Source organism: Podarcis cretensis (genome assembly GCF_951804945.1).
Source record: "Podarcis cretensis genome assembly, chromosome: Z".
Classification (NCBI taxonomy): Eukaryota; Metazoa; Chordata; class Lepidosauria; order Squamata; family Lacertidae; genus Podarcis; species Podarcis cretensis.
In genome coordinates this window covers 1,753,686-1,775,033 of record NC_137184.1, presented here as the reverse complement: position 1 = coordinate 1,775,033, position 21,348 = coordinate 1,753,686, and the positions used below count along the sequence as shown (strand labels likewise).

Here is a 21,348-nt window from a genome sequence, read left to right as displayed (position 1 = left end):
CTTGCAAGATGAAAAACCCGCTAGACGAAAGGGTTTTCCATTTTTCGAGGCACTTCGCAAGACGAATTTCCCTATGGGCTTGCTTCGCAAGACGAAAACATCTTGCGAGTTTTTTCCCTTTCCCCCCCTTTTTCTAAGCCGCTAAGCCGCTAATAGGGATGCTTCGCAAGACGAAAAAACCGCTAGACGAAGAGACTCGCGGAACGGATTATTTTCGTCTTGCGAGGCACCACTGTAACCCATTTCCCATCCTGGTCATCCAGAAGCCCAGAGGCAGGACATTGGCCCAACAGGATATCTCCTACCAAGCAGCTGGTACTCAAAAGGTAGACTGCCTCTGAACAGGAGGTTTCATCGAACCCTACTCTCCTTTTCTAACAAATTGTCTCTAAGCAGTTGGCTCCTTACCTCTCTCGCCCTGATCTGGCCACTGTGATCCATGCAACGGTCACCTCCAGACTTGATTATTGTAACTCGCTCTACGTGGGGCTGCCCTTGAGACTGACCCAGAAACTCCAGCGGGTGCAGAATGCCGCAGCGAGACTCCTTACGGGGTCTTCGCTGCGAGATCACATTCACCCGGTGCTATACCAGCTGCACTGGCTCCCGGTGGAGTACAGGGTCAGGTTTAAGGTGCTGGTTTTAACCTTTAAAGCCCTATACGGCCTAGGACCCTTGTACCTATGGGACTGCCTCTCCTGGTATGTCCCACGGAAGACCTTACGGTCTGCAAACAAAAACATATTGGAGATCCCGGGCCACAGGGAGGTTAGGCTGGCCTCAACCAGAACCAGGGCCTTTTCGGCTGTGGCCCCAATCGGGTGGAATGCTGTGTCACAAGAGACTAGGGCCCTGCGGGACTTGACATCTTTCTGCCTGGCCTGCAAGACAGAGCTGTTCCACCAGGCCTTTGGCCAAGGCAGAGCCTGACCCCCTCCTTTGGTAATTCTCACAGAACTCTAGCCCAATGGTTGCCATTAATTTGATTTGAACTGATTTTATAATGAATAGATTTTAGAATGCTGTTTTATTTTACTGTTGTTAGCCGCTCTGAGCCTGGCTTCGGCTGGGGAGGGCGGGATATAAGTAAAAAAAAATATTATTATTATTATTATTATTATTATTATTATTATTATTATACTTCCAAAGTAATCTAAGAGCCGAACTTCACATTATGTCTACACAGATGAGCTTACCATAAAAAAAAGGGGGAGAGAGATTTGAAAGAGGAACCTTTTTCCACCTGTGGTGACACTGTCCACAGGTATTCAGATTTTGGACAGCGGTTTGTCAAGAAGTGACCAAAATACGCAAAACAAGCTATTTCAACTTCACCACAGCTTTGATTACTAAATCTATGGACCAATCGACTGAAAGTTTCAGCTCTTGGGAACTCTCGACAGGGATGCTAGCAGCTGCCAGAACCTCAGTTGCACCCAAATGGAAAACTTTACAGGACTTGTGACTTTTGCTTTGATATAAAAACCAAAACCTCATAAATTATGTGTTGCCAGAGGCTTGTGGGTTCTTGAAAAATTCTATGCTCCGAAAGTTCTCTGTGAAGAGGGATGGATTGTTAAAACCACGCTGCGAACTGCAGCTCTGAGAGTGGATAGGTGGGGAGAGGGGAGAGCTTCACTCCTAATTTTTATTTGTCTGTTACACACCCTTCTTTGCCCTCAGGTCCCACCATTAAAACACAGGGCAAAGAGTTGCGTCTTCAGCATCCTTCGGAGGCTGCACAATGAAGGAGCCAAGCACAACTCTGTGCCATCACTTAGGGGCCACCACAGAGTAGGCCCTCTCCTGGGTAATCGCCACCCTGAGCCTGCAAAGGTAGAGGGAATACCAAGAGGGCGCCTTCTGCCAATCTCAGCACTTAAGAGGGTTTGTAGGGAAGGAGGCTGTGGGAGAGCTTGCATCTATATAGCATACAACCCTATGGAAATAAGGAAGTTGGAGCAGGTTCTGAGCACCAGGAAAACAAGAGCAGAAAGTCGGTTATATTAGCATCCACACGCCCCCCCCCTCCCACTACAGCATAGCAAATCAGATTATCCCAGCTACAAGTTGATTAATTCTGAAACAGGCACAAGGAATGCATCCGCCGCACAGCGCCGGCTCTTCCAGAGACAGAGTACCACAAAGCAGATAAGCCGATCCAAGCAGCATTGGGGGAAGAAAGGTGAGGGCAGAAAACCAGGCCCTTCATTTGTCTGCTGCTTTTCATTTGCTTTGTTACAAGAATTTTAAGGTCTTACATATATATAAAGTAAATGTTCCTAAATGTACCAAGCAAGCATATACATGTACAGACGACACGTCTGAGACCCACGGGAAAAGTCCTGAAACCATTTGTCTTGTCCAAATTGACCTCAATTTTTTCTCTGCAAGGTCGAAGGAAATGGGGAGCCTCCCTATTATCTCTTCGCTCACAAATCCTGTCTCAAGGGCACATATAAAATATGAATAGGGCAGGGGTAGGCATCCTAAGGGGTTTAACCGGCCCACAAGCCACCTGCTCGGTGAGTCCCCACACGCTGCGCTAAACTGGCGGAGCGCAGGGACTCTCTTCTGCGGCTCTGGAAATCGCTTCTGCGCATGCGCGCTTTCCGGCGTCTGGGCATGCGCAGAAGCAATTTCCAGGGCCGCAGACATGCGTAGATGCGATTTCCGGCATTGCGCTGCACTGGCCCAGCCCACAGAGGATCTCTGCGGGAGTGATCTGGCGTGCCTGATAAGCCTTGCTGACCCCTGGAATAGGGTGAGCCTGTGGCCTGGATTCAGGAATTGAGTACCAGTAGTTATCATAACAAAAGAGTGGCCAGGATGCCCAGGTAATCTAACCAGGTAACCTGGCAGACAGGAGATAAACAACACACTCAGGATTCTGTTTTTAGACCGTTCCTTCTGATGTATGTATGATGTACTGGAGGTGGTCTTGGGCTACACCCCTTCTGTGATGTATGTATGATGTATGGAGGGGTGGTCTTGAGCTCCAGGGAAGGCAATTTAAAATGTAAATATAAGGGCAGGCACACCTTGGTTCAGGGTCCTCCTCCTTTCCTGCGTGTGAGGGGAGCACCCTGTTGCAACAGCTTTAATAAAGATCAGGCTTACTAGCTGCTTTGCTTCTCAATATTCTCTGGTTGGCCTCTGTTATTTTCTCCTACCGATGGAAAATCTACAAAGGACTCTATAACGGTTCTTGGGTACCCCATAAGGGAGGAGTTTTTGTTTCTCCAAAACACTTTTCCACTCAAAAAATAAAATAAAATCTAAAGGCAAAAAATAACCTTGGCCAAAGGTATACAAAAGACACCTTTTTGGTGGGGGAGCAGGGAGGGGAAACCTGCCTGACTTCGTTACAGTGCAAATAAATTTTAGAGCGTTTGAGTTTGTTCACAAGCCAAAGGAGGCTTGCAGAGGCTAGTCCTAACACCGGTGGGCTGAGGCTGCCAGGAAGCCACAATTTCTTCCCTGACCCATAACGAGAGCATGTTATTGGTTAATTGTCCAGGGCTGAAGGAAAGGCACTCTGCACATGCCAGGAGGTAGGCTTCTCTGTTTTAATTCATTTTTTGCAAGGCTCAAAGCAATGACAATCATCCTGGCAGACGTATAACAGAATTAAAAAGAAAAGCAGCAAGATTCAAGAAAACTAGCTGAAAAAACACTGAAGAGAAAGAGTTTCTGCAGCCACATCTGAACCCCAAGGAAAGGGGTATGTTTTCATACTTCTGACGAAAGGTTGCAGAGTTTCAGGGGCAGCTGACAAAGAGGCCCTGCTTCCAGGTGCTTTTGTTCTGGTGTGTAGCAACCACCAGCTGAATTTGTCATTGCACTGTGCCAGCATTTTGGGAAAAGGCACAGGAATAAGGTTTTCTTCCAGCTCCTGCTCAAAGGCTGCCTTTGCAGAGGAAAAATGTTAGGCGGTCGTCCAGGACCCTCAACAATTGTCAAATGTTCTGGGGTAAGGAGGTGGAGAAGCTTGGGAGCCCCTGCAGGAGTACACAGAGAGAGCCCCCGACAACCCCACACTGCCATACATACACCACAAACACAGATATGCATAAAACAGAGCTCACCAGCAGGTTGGTGAAGACCATAGAATCATATAATCATATAATCATAGATTTGGAAGAGACCACAAGGGCCATCGAGTCCAACCCCCTGCCAAGCAGGAAACCCCATCAGAGCACTCCTGACATATGGTTGTCAAGCCTCTGCTTAAAGACCTCCAAAGAAGGAGACTCCACCACACTCCTTGGCAGCAAATTCCACTGTCGAAAAGCTCTTACTGTCAGGAAGTTCTTCCTAATGTTTAGGTGGAATCTTCTTTCTTGTAGTTTGGATCCATTGCTCCATGTCCGCTTCTCTGGAGCAGCAGAAAACAACCTTTCTCCCTCCTCTATGTGACATCCTTTTATATATTTGAACATGGCTATCATATCACCCCTTAACCTCCTCTTCTCCAGGCTAAACATGCCCAGCTCCCTTAGCCGTTCTTCATAAGGCATCGTTTCCAGGCCTTTGACCATTTTGGTTGCCCTCCTCTGGACACGTTCCAGTTTGTCAGTGTCCTTCTTGAACTGTGGTGCCCAGAACTGGACACAGTACTCCAGGTGAGGTCTGACCAGAGCAGAATACAGTGGCACTATTACTTCCCTAGGGACGCAGGTGGCGCTGTGGGTTAAAGCCTCAGCGCCTAGGACTTGCCGATTGAAAGGTCGGCGGTTCGAATCCCTGCGGCGGGGTGCGCTCCCGCTGCTCGGTCCCAGCGCCTGCCAACCTAGCAGTTCGAAAGCACCTCCGGGTGCAAGTAGATAAATAGGGACCGCTTACCAGCGGGAAGGTAAACGGCGTTTCCGTGTGTGGCTCTGGCTCGCCAGAGCAGCGATGTCACGCTGGCCACGTGACCCGGAAGTGTCTCCGGACAGTGCTGGCCCCTGGCCTCTTAAGTGAGATGGGTGCACAACCCCAGAGTCTGTCAAGACTGGCCCGTACGGGCAGGGGTACCTTTACCTTTTTATTACTTCCCTTGATCTAGATGCTATACTATTGATGCAGCCCAGAATTGCATTGGCTTTTTTAGCTGCCGCGTCACACTGTTGGCTCATGTCAAGTTTGTGGTCAACCAAGACTCCTAGATCCTTTGTGACCATCATAAAGGAAGAGAGCCAGTTGTTAGTCCGACGACTGGGAGACCTGAGTTTGAATCCCCCACTTGGCTATGAAGCTGACTGGGTGTGGCCTTGAGCCACTCACAGCCTAACCTACCTCACAAGGGTGTTACGGGGATTAAACCAAGGCGGGGGGGAACCATATATGCCACCTTGAGTTCCTTGGGTGAAAAGGTAGGATAGAAATACAATACAGCCATACCTCGGGTTAAATGTGCTTCAGGTTGAGTGTTTTCAGGTTACGCTCCATGGCGACCTGGAAGTAACAGAGCACATTACTTCCAAGTTTTGCCACTCGCGCATGCGCAGATGCTCAAAATGACGCCATGCACATGCACAGAAGCGGCGAACTGCGGCAGGCGCAGGCGAGGGTTGCGTTCGCTTCAGGGTGCAAACGGGGCTCCGGAACGGATCCCGTTCGCATCCAGAGGTGCCACTTTTGCTCTCAGCCACGTCTTTTTTTCTTTTCTTTTTATGCAAGTCCTGGTTGCAGCACGGCCCGATTCTCCAGCGCACCTGTACAGCCCATAAGCTAAAGCAGCACATTTCACGCATGGGTCCCCTGGGGGGAAAGGGTGTCGTGGAAGTGAGAGTGAAAGGTAAAAAAACGTGAAACAGATCTCCTATTTTCCAGAGAAGGTAAGGAACAAACAGGAAAGGAAGGCGGGGGGCGGGGGGGGGGACGGCCAGCCGCACACCAGGAAATCAGGGAGTTATGGGACCTGACTGTTTGCATAGCTGCTGCAGCTGTGTTGATGAAACAATGCCGCTGTAACCATGGCAACAGCAACCCAGAAAGGAAGCCCGGCCGTCAGCTGTTCCGCCTGTCTTCCAAGACCCCCACCCTGAGCTCTTCGAAATGCCTCACAGGGCCCCACCCGCTTGCCTGTTTACCTACCCTCACCCCCCCCCCCCAGAATAATTATATGCCCCCTTTTTACCCAATGAGCTCAAGGTGGTCTATATGGCCCTCCCTGCTCCTCATTTTATCTCACAGCAACTCTGGCAGGTTGGTTAGGCTGAGAGAGGCCCAAGGTCACACACCCCATGAGGTTCGTGCCGAGTACAGATTTGAACCCTGGTCTCTCCCACATCCTCTGCCACTTCCACCTCGCCCCTTGCTGCCATCTTACGGCCAGAGATACATTCACAGAACCCACCTCCTCTTCACCTCCCCTCCCTCAAACCCACCTTCTCCCTTAAAGCTTTTGCACAAGACCCCAACCAGGTGAAACTCTCAGCCCAAGCACAATGGGACCACAAGCAGCCATGCTCAGCCGCGGCGGCCTTGGCAAAACAAAACCCAGACAGGTCCCTGCCCCAAGGAGCCTTCAGTTACTATCACCATTGTCGCCGCCACCACTGTGGTATTTTGCAACTGGTACGCAGCTTTTCAAAACCAAAAAGCAGAAGAGACAACATTGCAGATGTGTGGAATCACTTCTTAAGAACACAAGAAGAGCCCCTGGCCCATCTAGTCCAGCAGAATCATCAGCCGACGCCTATGAGCTGCAGCCAGAATGGTCAGTGGTCAAGGCTATTTGGAACTCTTGTCCAAAGCATATGGAGAGCACCCGGTTGGGGATAATAGATGCAAACAAACATGCACATCCATAACCAATCTAAAAATGGTGTCCAGGCCCAAGCAGGATGTTGCAAAATTGCAATTTTTTATATTCTTGGCTCCAGACCAGGACAAAGTCTGCCTTGTATCTCATAAGAAAGTCAAGGGCTCCCTCTTTAGGCCAAAAAAAAAAAAATCAGCATCATTAAATCCCCACGCTCCCTGCTCCAGATACAACAGAACAGGACCCTAATGGGCAAAGCATTTTCAGCTTTCTGGGCTAATTATGCTAATTCCTTGATATTATGCAAATAACATGGCAGATGAAGGTGTCATCTTGTTCCAAAAGGGATTTGTTCAGCAGACTTTTCAGAAGTGTTATCCGTTCTGATTAACACCGGCATGCATAATTCCCGGTGAGACTTCTGTTTCCACCTCTGCAAATGACTTCAGCAAGTCAGTATGCAAACACACCGATCTCGTTAGCACAAAATCCAATTTTAACTGACCTTGTTCTTACTGCTATGTCTCCCCACCGACACTCGCTGCAAGAATGGCTTCAGGCATTTTTTAGGAAGCATATAAAAAAGAATCTTGCTGGCCAAATATTAATATCAGAAACTGAAGGGAAATGTTTGGTAAAAACAGCATCCCAAAACTTGATCCCACCCCTACCCCACAAATTCCACAGCAGTACGTGAATAATCCTACTTGAAGAGCATCCATTTACAACAGGTTCGAGCTGAGCTGAGGATCAGGGCCACTTCAAGTTGTCAGAACAGGATTTGTGTGGAGAGGAATACATGGCTTTTCTATAAAAGTGGGGCAGGGGCTTTTCCTGAAATAGGTAGATAGATAGATAGATAGATAGATAGATAGATAGATAGATAGATAGACAGACAGACAGACAGACAGACAGACAGACAGACAGACAGACTCCTGCCCCAAAGGAGGTGAAAGTATTCTGTCTGTAATTTTGTTTTGGGGTTTTTTAAAAAACACAAATTTGAGTCTGTTCAGGTTAAAGTCTATACCTGCTCTGAGGAATTCAGTACAGTGGACACTCAGGCTGCGAACATGATCCGTGCAGGAGGCACGTTCGCAACCCGCAGCATTTGCAACCTGCAGCGCCGCTTCTGCGCATGTGCGGGTTGCGATTCGCCGCTTCTGCCCATGCGCAAAGCGTGATTTAGCGCTTCTGCACATGGATGACCACTGAAACTTGGAAGTAACCCGTTCCGGTACTTCCGGGTTTTGGCGGGTCTGCAACCCGAAAAAACGCAACCTGAAGTTTCTGTAACTCAAGGTATGACTGTACTAGGCACCAGAATTCTTTTAACCCCCAAGCAGCAATGGCAATCCACTAGAGGCACCTTAAAACTGTCACAAAGACTTTGCCCCTGCAACAGTATTGAATTGCCACAAGTCATCTATCCAGCCCCCCTGCAAGGCAATAATTTCCTAGGGGCTCCTCTTATGATTTTGTTATAAAATAATAATTGGTTTTTCAATGCGCAAACATCCCAATTAAGACCTGCAAAGTTTGTAATATGGTGTGGAGTGTGCATTAGGAGGGACGCGGGTGGCGCTGTGGTCTCAACCACAGAGCCTCTTGGGCTTGCAGATCGGAAGGTCGGCAGTTTGAATCCCCGCGACGGGGTGAGCTCCCGTTGCTCGGTCCCTGCTCCTGCCAACTTAGCAGTTCGAAAGCACGTCAAAGTGCAAGTAGATGAATAAGTACCGCTCCGGCGGGAAGGTAAACGGCGTTTCCATGCGCTGCTCTGGTTCGCCAGAAGCGGCTTAGTCATGCTGGCCACATGACCCGGAAGCTGTACACCGGCTCCCTCAGCCAATAAAGCGAGATGAGCGCCGCAACCCCAGAGTCGGTCATGACTGGACCTAACAGTCAGGGGTCCCTTTACCTTTATGCATTAGTGTTTTGGATCTGTCCTGAATGAAGAATGGCTGAGTTCAGTTATCCAGAAGTGGTACTGGCACTGACGGGGGAATTGAACAGATGAAGGATAAGGCTACCAGTAGCTACTACTCACAAAGCCTCTCTGTTGGAGATGGAGGGCATCTGGATGCTGTAAGGAGGGGGTGTGCTGCTGTTGTGCTCATGCCCTGTTTGTGGAATTCCCAGTGGGGCACCTAGTTGACCTCTCCCAGAACAGGATGCTGGAGGGGCCAAATAGATCACTGGCCTCATCCATTCCACAGGGCCTATAAGACAGAGCTATTCCGCCTGGCTTTCAATTTGAACTTAGCCTGATCTTTTATTCCCCTTCCTTCCCTCCCCTTTTTATGAAGATTCCCCGCTCTGGGATCCCACAGCTAATTCTCCCCTGGTCCCCTCGCTGGCCCAAATAGGACTAACTTAGCCAGCTAACCCAGGAGATCATCTAATGTTTACTGGATGGATTTCCCCCCTAAACTGACTTTTGAATTCTGAATTTATGGTTATTCATGTTTTTATGCTGTTTTTTGTTGCATCAATTAAGTGTTTTAAATTTGTTGTTAGCCGCCCTGAGCCTGGTTTTCTGAACCGGGAAGGGCAGGGTATAAATAAAAAATTATTTATTATTTATTTATCCAGCAACATTTGTCGTGCGTTCTTAAATTCTGAAGAGGGTAGGGGATTATATAGCCTTAGACAAAAAGATGCTTTTACCAGGGTTCTCACCCAATTAATGAAATTTTAGTAGGTTAAGTTAAATTAATCCTCATAAATGACTGAAAACAGTAATTCTGAAGAAAAAGGTATACTTCCCTCATTTTTAGATGGTGCATGATTTTACAAAAGGTGTGTGAACTCGTGAAAGAGAAAGAGAGAAAGAGAGACAGAGAGAGGTCCTGTGGCTCCTAATAGAACTTTCATGGCAACTGGTAGCTATTGCTCAAAGGATCATAGAATTGTAGAGTTGCAAGGAACCCACTGGTCATCTAGTCCAACCCCCTTCAACCACAGATAAAGAAACCCTGGCAGATGGCTGTACAAACTCATGATGTGTTCCATCAGATATTTTGGCACCTGTGTGCCCCTACACACACACACACACCATGCAACCTCACTATGGCATTTTCAATGTTTGCACAACACCTACCACTCAGCAGCAATCATCACCACCAGCATCATATTGAATTTCTACAGCGCTGAGCATGTGGCAACAATTATAAAAAAAGAAAAAAGGAGTATTTCCACTTTTGTAGAATACCAAGCTCTCACCAAGCCCCAAGCCAGCACGGCCAATGGTCAGGGATGACACGAACCTGAAGAATCATGTGGTGTAGTGGTTAGAGCAATGGACTAGGGCATGGGAGACCAGAGTTCAAATCCACACTCAGCCATGAACCAGCTGGGTGACCTTGGGCCAGTCTTCCTTCCCCTCTCTCTCTCCTACTAAACCTACCTCACAGGATTGTTGTGGGAATAAAATTATGAGGGGGAGAACCCATGTACACTACCATGAGCTCCTGGGAGGAAATGGTAAATGCAATAACTAAATTGACTTGAAATCTTTCTGCAGGGCTTGCAAGACAGAGCTGTTCCAACTGGCCTTTGGTTTGGACTCAATCTGACCCTTATGTCTTCCCTCCCCTTATGGTTTTGATCTATGCGCTACTTTTAAAATGAGGCTGCATTTTAAATTGCATTTTAACCTGTATTTTAAATTGCTTTTTCCCCCTTATTATGTTTTTACGTAATTTTACTGGTGTTAGCTGCACTGAGCCCAGCTCTGGCCAGGGAGGGTGGGGTATAAATAAAATGTATTATTATTATTATTATTATTATTATAGTCCAGCAGAAGTTGGATGGCTACCTGTCAGAGGATTCCTTAGCCGTGATTCTTGCACTGCTGGGGGTTGGGCTAGATGACCCCTGGGGTGCCTTCCACCTCTGCTCTGTCCTCCGTTCTGCTTCCCTATAAAGCAGAGACAGGGAACGAGGGGCCTTCCAGATACTGCTGGACTCCAAGTCCCATCATCCCCAGCCAGCGCTGCCAACCGTGGGGGATGATGGGAGTTGGAGTCCCGTGACTTCTGAGGCCGGGTGCTGCTGAGAGCCTGGCTGCTCAGAGGCCTTTATCCCACCGCTTGCCCACTGGAGAGGGCGAGGGCCGTTGCCTCCTCCATGTCCTGCCAGGGGGCGGTTCCCATGGGGGCCCCAAGCATGGCCCCTGGGAGAAACTGGGCAAGGTGTGAAAAGAGGGAGCAAGGCATTTCCCTCTCGTGGCAGGTCCAAAGCGCTCAAGAAACAAAACAAAACCACTTTCCTAAAATCACGGGGCCAAGCTAACTAGAATAAATAAGTCTGTGGCCCAACAGAGGCTTGTGCGCCGAGACAGCCCTCATGCCTGACCACTGGGCATGCTGGCTGCATGGAGATGGAACCAAATATTACTTGGGAAAGCTGCAGATTCCCCACCCCTGAAATAAATAAGTGAACTTGCATACATTCTCCTGCAATCCTGGGTAATCAAGGGGGCAGCCAGCGATTTGTGTGTTGCCAAAGACATGAGCAGGAATTACATTCATGCAATTACAAAGTTGGGAGGGACTCGCAAGGGCCATCTAGGTAGTCCATGTTCCTACAACGCAGGAATCACAGCTACTGTCCACAGCAAAGGCAGCCAGGCTTCTGAGGCCCAGCGAGACTGGAGAGGTCCAGCCACAAGGCAGCTAGAATGAGAACCGTAATTAAAAACACAGGTACAGATAAAAGGAGGAAGGCAGGGACGCAGAGGAAGAACAATTCAGGCCGGGAGCCTGGAATGAGGACAGAGAGCCATACAGACCAGGGTCTGCGTGGCAGAAAACACCGAAGGCCAGAGCACTGATGACAAATACTCTTTTGCTTTCTATTTTACTATTCCCCAGTATTCCTGAGATAAGCATTTCTCTATTGACTTCTATCTTAACCTGAAATACACCAAAAATAACCTTTATAATCTTCTGCCAATATTCCTTTTCACAAATACACTCCCACCACATATGTGCATATACCCCTAACTCTTGACCAAAATGCCAACACTTAGGACTCAATCCTTTAACTATATATGCCAGTTCTATACCTTTTCAATAGGAAATTCCTACTTAATTCTTTATATTTATCCATTTTTATTTTATCTATACTCTTTGGTATAAAATTATGATCTTAGCTGGTATGCTTGTTATAGCATTAGGATAGAAAGAAAAGGATAAATAGACAATGGAAAAACGGAATGACTATGTTTTTGAATATATACAATCTGATATATTTGAACAGGTAATGACGGGAGATACATGGGAAAACAAATGTCAAAAGATTGTGAATAAATGGACAAGTTATAGGAATTGGATAGCATGGGCGGAAGCCAACCCAAGCATCCAAATTAGAATGAATAATCTGTGCACATGGTTAAAGATCTGAAGAGAGAACAATTTTGGGGGGAGGGGTTAAAAGGGGGGGAGGAAGGGGGGAAATTAGGATAAATGAGTAGGGACAAAATATATACTGTTATGTATAACTAATAGGACGATGATTTTGATGCATGTTATTGTTAGGATTTTCGGCTAAATGGGGTTTTTTTGTAAGTTATTTGACATCCCTGGATGAAAGTGTGATCATAAAGAATGGGAAAATAAATAAAAGCAAAACAAAACCAAATACCCCTTTGCTGTACTCTTCTACGGAAAGGAGACCCTCCCCAAAACACGTTGCCTGCATGGCCCAGGTACAGAATCCTGGAGTGCAATTAGTCATAGAATCATAGAATTGGAAGGGACCCTGAGGATCATCTAGTCCAACCCCCTGCGAGGCAGGAATACGCAGATGTCCCATACAGGGATCGAACCTGCAACCTTGGCATTATCAGCACCACACTCTAACCAACTGAGCCATCCTGTCAGGATTAAATTAAAGTCTCCACTCAGTCAGTTGGCAAAGCTGACAGGGAAGATTCAGAATCGGCGCGATGAACTGTTTCAGAAGGACTGGAGCAAATTTATATTTTATTTGAAAGAAAATTGTAAACATTTGCAGTATTTAAATTGAACAAATTAAAAACTAAGGTTTTAGAGAAAAAATTAACATCGATTGAAAAAGAAAGGTTTCAGAATGAGACTGGTTTGACTGTGGTTAAGAAAGTGAAATACTTGAGGATTAATATGGCAGCAAAAAACGTGAATTTATTCAAAGATAATTATGAAAAATGTTGGATGGAAGTGAAAAAAGATTTAGAAATTTGGTCAAATTTGAAACTTTCCTTGTTGGGTCAAATTGCAGCTATAAAGATGAATGTATTGCCTAGAATGTTGTTTTTGTTTCAAACATTGCAAATTGTGGACAAGATGGACTGTTTCAAGAAGTGGCAGAAAGATATTTCTAGATTTGTCTGGCAGGGCAAGAAGCCCAGAATAAAATTTAAGATATTAATTGATGCAAAGGAAAGGGGTGGATTCGCCCTGCCAGACTTCAAACTCTATTATGAATCAGCAGCATTCTGCTGGTTGAAAGACTGGCTGCTTCTTGAGAACACAGACATTCTGGACTTAGAAGGATTTAATAATGCTTTTGGGTGGCATGCATATTTGTGGTACGACAAGGTTAATGCACATAAAGCATTTAAAAACCATATTGTCAGGAAAGCATTGTTTAATGTCTGGATAAGATACAAAGATTTATTGGAAAATAAAACCCCAAGTTGGTTGTCACCAATGGAAGCGAAAGCTTTTAAAAGACTTAACATGGAGTCCAAATGGCCAAAATATTGGGAAATCTTAGAACAAGAGGGAGATAAATTGAAATTGCAGAGTTTTGAGAAATTAAAAAACAAAGTGCGAGATTGGCTTCATTATTATCAGATAATGGAGGCTTATAAATTGGACAAGAAAATTGGATTCCAGGTGGAAAAATCGAAATTAGAAACAGAATTGCTAGAACCCAAAACTAAGGTTTTGTCAAAGATGTATAACTTGCTGCTGAAATGGAACACTTAGGATGAAACGGTGAAGTCTGCTATGATTAAATGGGCACAGGATGTTGGACACAATATTATGTTTGCTGACTGGGAACAGTTATGGACCACCGGTATGAAATTTACGGCATGTAATGCCTTAAGAGAGAGTATTATGAAAATGATGTACAGGTGGTACATGACCCCAGTCAAGCTTGCAAAAATTTATCATTTGCCCGATAATAAATGTTGGAAATGTAAAGAGACTGAAGGTACATTCTTTCACCTTTGGTGGACGTGCCCAAGGATCAAGGCTTTCTGGGAAATGATTTATAATGAAATGAAAAAGGTATTTAAATATACCTTCCTGAAGAAACCAGAGGCCTTTCTCCTGGGCATGGTTGGCCAATTGGTGCCAAAGAAGGACAGAACTTTTTTTATGTATGCGACAACAGCAGCAAGAATACTTATTGCAAAATATTGGAAGACACAAGATCTACCCACTTTGGAAGAATGGCAGATGAAGATGATGGACTATATGGGACTGGCAGAAATGACCGGCAGAATCCGAGACCAGGGAAAAGAGTCGGCGAAAAAAACTGGAAGAAGTTCAAAGACTATTTGCAGAAATATTGTAAAATTAATGACTGTTAGAATGATGTTGGACAGAAATTAAGTGGTTTCCAGCTGTAATGCTTAAGAGATATGAAAAAGTAGGTTTAGAAATAAGTATAAACTAATGGTGAGGATTTGTTGAACTAACAATTTGAATTGAAATACAAGAAAGGGAGGTATGAGGAGGTCTGGAAAATAAGTTAAAAGAAAATAAGTAATGGAAATTCTATGTGTTTTTAATTACTTTTGTATTTTTGTATTTTTTTGTATTTTTGCTATCTTTCTATCTTTTCTTTTTTTCACGTTACATTGTATTATTTTTTGAAAACTTTAATAAATATTCTATATATAAAAAAAGAAAATTGTAAACATTTGAAAACGTTTGCAGCTTTAACACGAAATGTTTGGTAAAGTGAAATTAAGGAGCTAATTTACATATAAGAGCGTGAGTGTTAAAAATTGATACCAGGTATATGGAGCAGATATAAAGATCTCTTAGTAAGAAAAACACCCAAATGGATTTCGCCAATGGAAGCACAGGCCCAAAAAAAGTTAAATATGGAAAATAAATGGTTGAGCTACTCAGATTTATTGTTAGAGGATCAGGAAGGTTTTAAATTAAAACCGTTTGAACAAATTAAAGATACTGTAAAGTGAATTGGCTGCAATATTATCAAATTAATGAATTATATAAGATTGATAAGAGAAATGGTTTTGCAACAGAAAAAAACAAATTGGAAACGGAGTTGTTAGATACCAAAGTCAAGAATATGTCTAAAATGTTTAACTTGCTGTTGGAGTGGCATACAAAGGATGAACAAGTCAAATCGGTAATGATTGACTGGGCAAGAGATGTGGGACATAATATAATGTTGGAGGATTGGAAGAGGTTATGGAAGAAAGGGGTTAAGTTTACTGCATATACAAAGTTAAAGGAAAATATTATGAAAATGATGTATAGGTGGTACTTAACCCCTGTAAAATTAGCAGAGATTTATCACAATAGTGATAATCTTTGCTGGAAATGTAAAGAAAAAGAAGGTACCTTTTTTCATATGTGGTGGACCTGTCCCAAGGTAAAAGACTTCTGGGAGAAGATTTATAATGAATTGAAAAAAATGTTGAAATATACATTTATTAAGAAACCAGAGGCCTTTCTTCTTGGAATAACAGGTTTGGAATTGCCCAAGAAAGATGTTAAATTATTTTTGTATGCCACAACAGCTGCTCGAATTTTACTAGCTAAAAATTGGAAAACACAAGAACTACCAACAGTGGAAGATTGGCAGATGAAGATGATGGACTTTTTGGAGCTAGCTGACCTGACTGGAAGAATCCGCAACCAGAGAGAAGAGGAATATCAAGAAGATTGGAGCAAATTTAAGGACTATTTGAATAAATATTGTAAAAAAAAATAAAATAAAATAAATTACTTGAAAGTACTAAATAGGCCTAGGACTAAATTAGGATTTAATTAAATAAATGGGATTGAGAACAGTAAGAAAAGTGAATAAATTTGATTATAATTGGAATATTGCTGTTTAATAATGATATTGGAAAGCTGTTACATTCAGATTCAAGAAAACCCAGAAGGGAGGGACTAGAGGAAGACAATTAACATGTTCATAAGGTTGGGTTTTTTAAACAATTAAGTTCATTTTTATTGTTTGTTGTTTTTCTTTGATGTATTTTTGTGTGTGTTTGTTCTGGTTTGACCTTTGGTTTGTGCAATGTTTGTTGAAATATTTGTTACAACTGTGGAAAATTTAATAAAAATTATGGGGGGGGGAGAAACCAAAGGAAGGGGGGGGAATTGATACTAGGTAAAAAAGTAGTTATAGAAATGCGATGGATTTGTTAAAGATATGTGGAAGTCAGAGCAGGGAGGGAGGTTGATGCTCTTTCTGAGCAATATTTCAAGTTATGGATTTACATAACGAAAATGAAATGTGATATGGAAAACTCAATAAAAAATATGGTAAAAAAAACCACCAAAGTCTCCACTCAGTCATGAAGCTCAGTGCGTGGCCTGGGTCTCCTCGCCCAATGATAAAATGGGGAGGGTGATAACCTTTTGTGCCACCATGAGTTCTATGGAGCAAATTCATAGAGGGGGACGGAGAAGACCCTTCTGCTTGTCCCACCATCCTCGGTGGGCTCTTGTGTTTGCATCCTGTTTGCAGGTTTCCCACAGTGGCATCTAGTTGGCCACTGTGAGAAGAAGACGCTGGGCTACATAGGGCCCCTGTGGCCTGATCCAGCAGAGGCTCTTCATAGGTTCTTAAGAAATAAATAAAACTAATTAGCGGCATGATGAACGGCTTCAGTACTAGCCAAATTGAGGAATGTCAATTTTTTTATTGTTTCCACTCTGTTTGCAGGAAAAAGCGGGGGGAAACAGCCCAGGTTTGTTCCTGGGTACCTGTGCAAGGGTTGGACTCTGCTCTACTCCTGGTCAATGGCTACACAATGAAAACCAGAAAGGCACCATTTAGCTGGGGTCCATTCCTGCCTCATATTATTGGTTGCCAGCAGTGAGGTCAAAGGCATTGCACGGTGCAGTGATGTCACAATAAGCATTGTGCTCATCTAGACATTATGAGGAAAGCAAGGTGAAATTTGACGCAGAGCTGCAAAACACAACACACACCAGGAGGTCCTGGTACGTGTCCAGTTTAGACTTCCCCAACATTCCTATGCTGGTGGGGACTGATGGGAGCTGGTGTCCCAAACAGAGTTTTGAGATAGATAGACCTTTTGCTTTCATCCATCATCCTTGGCCATGTGGCAAGGGGCTGATGTTCTAAACATTTAGCCAGGCTCTCTTAAATGCAGAGAGAGATGTATTCCAGGAAGAGCCTGGAGCCTTGCAAAGTTCATTTGTTTACTGGGAAGAAGAGAAACCACATCAGAAAAGTTAGACTGTGTTGCCGCTGCACAAAAGAAAACAGATCCTGTCTTCAGAATCAGGGAACTGATGCATAATCAAAGCTGCATGGACATCAGCCTTTGCCCAGCCAGTGTCCTCCAGCTGTTGGTGAAGGCTGGTGTACACTATGAGTTTGCCAAACCAAGGTTTGTACTTCAACAACAAGCTCTGGTTTCAGATCCTGGTTGTTTGGCTGGCAACAAACAAACCATAGTTAAAAGTCGCTGCACAGTGTTCAGAAGATCAAATAAACCATAGTTTAATAAACCATATCATGGAATTATGAACGAACCAAGTCAGTGTTAGCTAAACACATAACGGGGGAGTGGGCAACTGTGGGGATAAACTTAATATACTCTCTGTCCTCTTAAATTGTGGGGTGGGGGTACTGCTATTATAGTAGGTGTTTTCGTGTTTTTATACTGCAAACCGCCCTGTGGTCCTTGGATGAAGAGCCCAGCTGCAGGATCAGGCCCGTGCAGCCCAGCCACTGGAGGAGTAAGCGGAGTGCAACCCACCTGGGGGGGGACACCCCTGAGAGGGGGTGACATCATCGCTCCACCCCCCCCCCATGGCTAGCCCCGCCGCCAGGTGCCCAGCTTGCACCGCTCTGGGTGCTGGCGCAGCTAGCTCCGCCTCTGAGCCCAGCATCCTGTTCTCACAGTGGCCAACCAAGTATTTTACTGTCGTTAGCTGCTCTGAGCCCGGCTTCGGCTGGGGAGGGCAGGGTATAAATAAAATTTTATTTTTATTATTATTATACGTCCAAAGTCATCTAAGAGCCAAACTTAGTGCCTGTGGGCAATGAGTTGCACAGCAGGGTCCCACTCCAGATCCCCATGACGTGCGGGCTGCCCACCCCAAAATTAGGCCGGTGCTTCTACTAGGTGCGGCGGCTCAGGGATGGGCGAACCTGCGTCCCTCCAGCTGTGCCAGGACTCAAACTCCCATCAGCCCCCGCCAGCCAGGCCAACGGCGGGGCATGATGGGAGTTGGAGTCCCGTTCTACCCGCGGTTTGCTCCAGCTGCGGAGCTGCTCTTGCGACGGGGAAGGGGGGCCTTCCACCCAGGCCAAGGCATGGGGGTGCTGGGTCCTCTCCCCGCGCCCTTCCCCGCTTACCTCTTTCCAACGCAGCAGCTTGAGGCTGCGCTTGAGCGGCTGGAGCGAGGTGCGCGCCTTGGAGCTGTCCACCGTTACGGGTCGCGGGTTCCTGCGCGGGTGCGGCCGGGGCCCCGGAGCCGCGGGGCCCTTCTTCTTCCTGGGCGGCGGCTCCTTGGGCGCTGCGCCCCGGCGCCCGGCGGAGCCCAGCCGCGCCACGGCACCTGCCCGAGCCGAGGGCGCAGTGCCAGGGGCTCTTCTTGGAAACGCCGCCGCCGCCGCCCCCTCCACGCCCCCCGGCTGACCCTCCGGCCGCGGCGGCAGCGGACCCCCCGCCGCCCCCTTGCGCTCCTGCTCCTCCGCCGCCGCCGCCTTCCTCTCCTCGCGCGCGGGGGCGGCGTCTGCGTCTCCCACCGGCATCTGCATCCTCAGGCTGGCGGCGGTGGCGTCGTCTTCGGCTGCTCGCTCCTCCTCCGTTGCCGGCACTGGGGAAACTGAGCATGCTCCCCCGTGGGAGCCTTCTTTGTTGCGGCGACGTGCGCGCAACCGAAGAGCCTCCGCGCCCTCAAGCGCAGCCTGCCTCCACCTTTTCCCCTTAAAGCGCCTGCCTGTATTAAATATTATTAGTCAGCTCAGTTCCCCATCACCTCCTCTTCCATTTGTTTATGCCTCAGTTATGCGCATTCAACTTTTTTCTTTCTGCCTCAGTTTCCCTATGAGTTTTTTCTGCCTCAGTTTTCCTATGCGCTTCCCCCCTCTCTGCTTTAAGCTTCCTTTAAGTTTGCTTCCACTTCAGTTTCATTCATATATATTTTTTAATTTCTTCCTCAGTTTCCCTCAAGTTTTTTCTGTCCTCTTTCTCATTTTTCTCCCCCCCCCCAATTTTTTTTATTGATTTTCCAAATTTGTAACAAATATAACACAGAAAAAATTACAATACTAAAAATAATAAAAACAAACATATAAACACCTATTACTTTAAGACCTAATTGAATTTTCATTGTTAACTGACTTCCTCCAATCCCCCCTTACTGAGTTTCATTGAATCACCCTGTGACAGCTTTCCAATATCCTTTCTACTCAAATTAACTCCTTCAATTTACTATCTTCTTCTCTTTTCATAATTATCTAAATCCATAGTATTTTACAGTTCATTCTTACTCTAATCCTAGGCCTATTTGATACTTTCAAGTGACTTCTGCTTATTTTACAATATTTAGCTAAATAGTCTTTAAATTTCTTCCAATCTTCTTGATATTCCTCTTCTTTCTGATCGTGGATTCTTCCAGTCAGGTTAGCTAGCTCCTCCTCTTTCTCATTTTTCTGCCTCAGTTTCCCTCATGGGACTTTTTTCCTTCCTCCATTCTTCCTCGTTTTCCTCAAAACACCTGCTTTTCTTCTTCATTTCTGCCTCAGTTTCCATCAAGATGCCCTCCTCCCGTTTTCTTTTGTGTGTTTTTTTGGCAGTTTCCCAAACTGTTGACTTCCCCTTGTCACAAATTAAAATATTTTCATTTAAGAATTAAAATAAATGTGGATGTGGGTGACTCCTCACATGTAAGCAGATGTGTCCCAAATATCCAGTGTTAGCAAAATCCTAAAATTCAGCCACTGGGCCTGGCCAGTGCACACCTGTGCCTCTTTTTACTACTGAGTTCAGCTGGGACAATGAAAATGTGAAAAATAATTCTATGTCCTTCAAACTGTGAAAAGTATACCGAAAAATGGACTCTTGTTAACAGTGGCGTAGCGTGGGTTGTCAGCACCCGGGGCAAGGCAAGTAATTTGCGCCCCCTAACCCGTGGATTTGCGCCCCCTAACCCTAACCCCCAGATGTTGCGCCCGGTGCGGCTGGCCCCCCTGCACCCCCCATGCTATGCCACTGCTTGTTAAGCACCCCAAATAAAAATAATTAAACTAAAAAATAATTAAAATTTATGGGTCATGCTGCAGATACCTTTTCTGATAACCAAATCCAATTAATAAATAGTTCATTGGTATTGTTGATCTATCTTCCCACCATGCCTGATCAATATCCAGTGTATGCTTAGCCAGGGAAGGGAGAAGAGAAATAAAACAATAATTTCCAGGGGATTAGCTGCGTTAGGCTTTTCAGCAAAAGCAACCAAGTCTTGTGTCTCCTTAAAAACTTGCAAAGTTATTATGGTATAAGCTTTCATCAATCACAGTCCATTTCATCAGAATAATAAATAATTTTTATTGGACAAAATCAGTATTTTTGGTGCATCTTTAAGTACGTTCTTAGAGGGCTGATGCCAGGAACTGTCTCTTATCTAAGATTCCCAGGCAAGCTAGGAATAATTCCTTTGCCTGAAATCCTGGTGAGCCATTGGCTGCCAGCCAGTGTAGCCAGTATTGAGCTAGATGGGCCAATTGTCTGACCTAGCATAAGGCAGCTTCCTCTGTTCCATGGCACACGACCTCATGACTCTGTGGAAACTGCTGCTGACTATATATAGAGATATCTCTACTGGGCTGGGCCCGAGGAACAGCCCTTTCCTTCCTCATAGACTGGTCTCCTTCTTTCCTCCTATTTGGCCCTCCAACTCCCATTCAGCCCCCTTTCCTGTGTGAGGGGGGCATCTTAAGTTCCTTGCCCTGCTGGCTCTGTGTGGCCTTCTGATTGGGTGGGCATCGCAAGGGCAGACCCTGACCACCAATGACCGTGGGCAGAGCTGTGTCTGTGTCACAATCCCAGGGGAGGGCGACAAATGTCTCAGACTGATGTCACAAGGAAATGTCCCAAGTCTGGATGAAAAGGTACTGTTGGGTCCGCTATTCGGACCTGAGCTGTCTTTGATGCATAAAATCAGTAAGAGCCAAAAACAGGGGAGAGCCAATAAACCTTTTTTTATTCAGCTGAGCAAAAGAGAGGGCAAACTGTTAGTTCTATTCCACCTTAAAAGGGTGCAGGCATGACTGTTGTGTGTCACATGCCTGTTTACTGCCAGCACAGTCTGCTGGGACCTTCCGTTTGTATATAGCTTTTGTGTTACTGCTGT

The 21,348-nt window shown here is 45.6% G+C and overlaps 1 protein-coding gene across 1 annotated transcript in view; it reads right to left on the bottom strand.

Moving 5' to 3' along the window:
- The window catches only part of TTLL11 (tubulin tyrosine ligase like 11), a 77,278-nt gene extending 58,462 nt beyond the window's left edge, over nt 1-18,816 (bottom strand). The window contains exon 1 of the mRNA XM_079962074.1: nt 18,347-18,816. Within this exon, the coding sequence (XP_079818200.1) occupies nt 18,347-18,751 (405 nt within the window). The 5' untranslated portion in view covers nt 18,752-18,816. The remainder of the gene's footprint in view (nt 1-18,346) is intronic.
- Between the last annotated feature and the right edge of the window lie 2,532 nt (nt 18,817-21,348).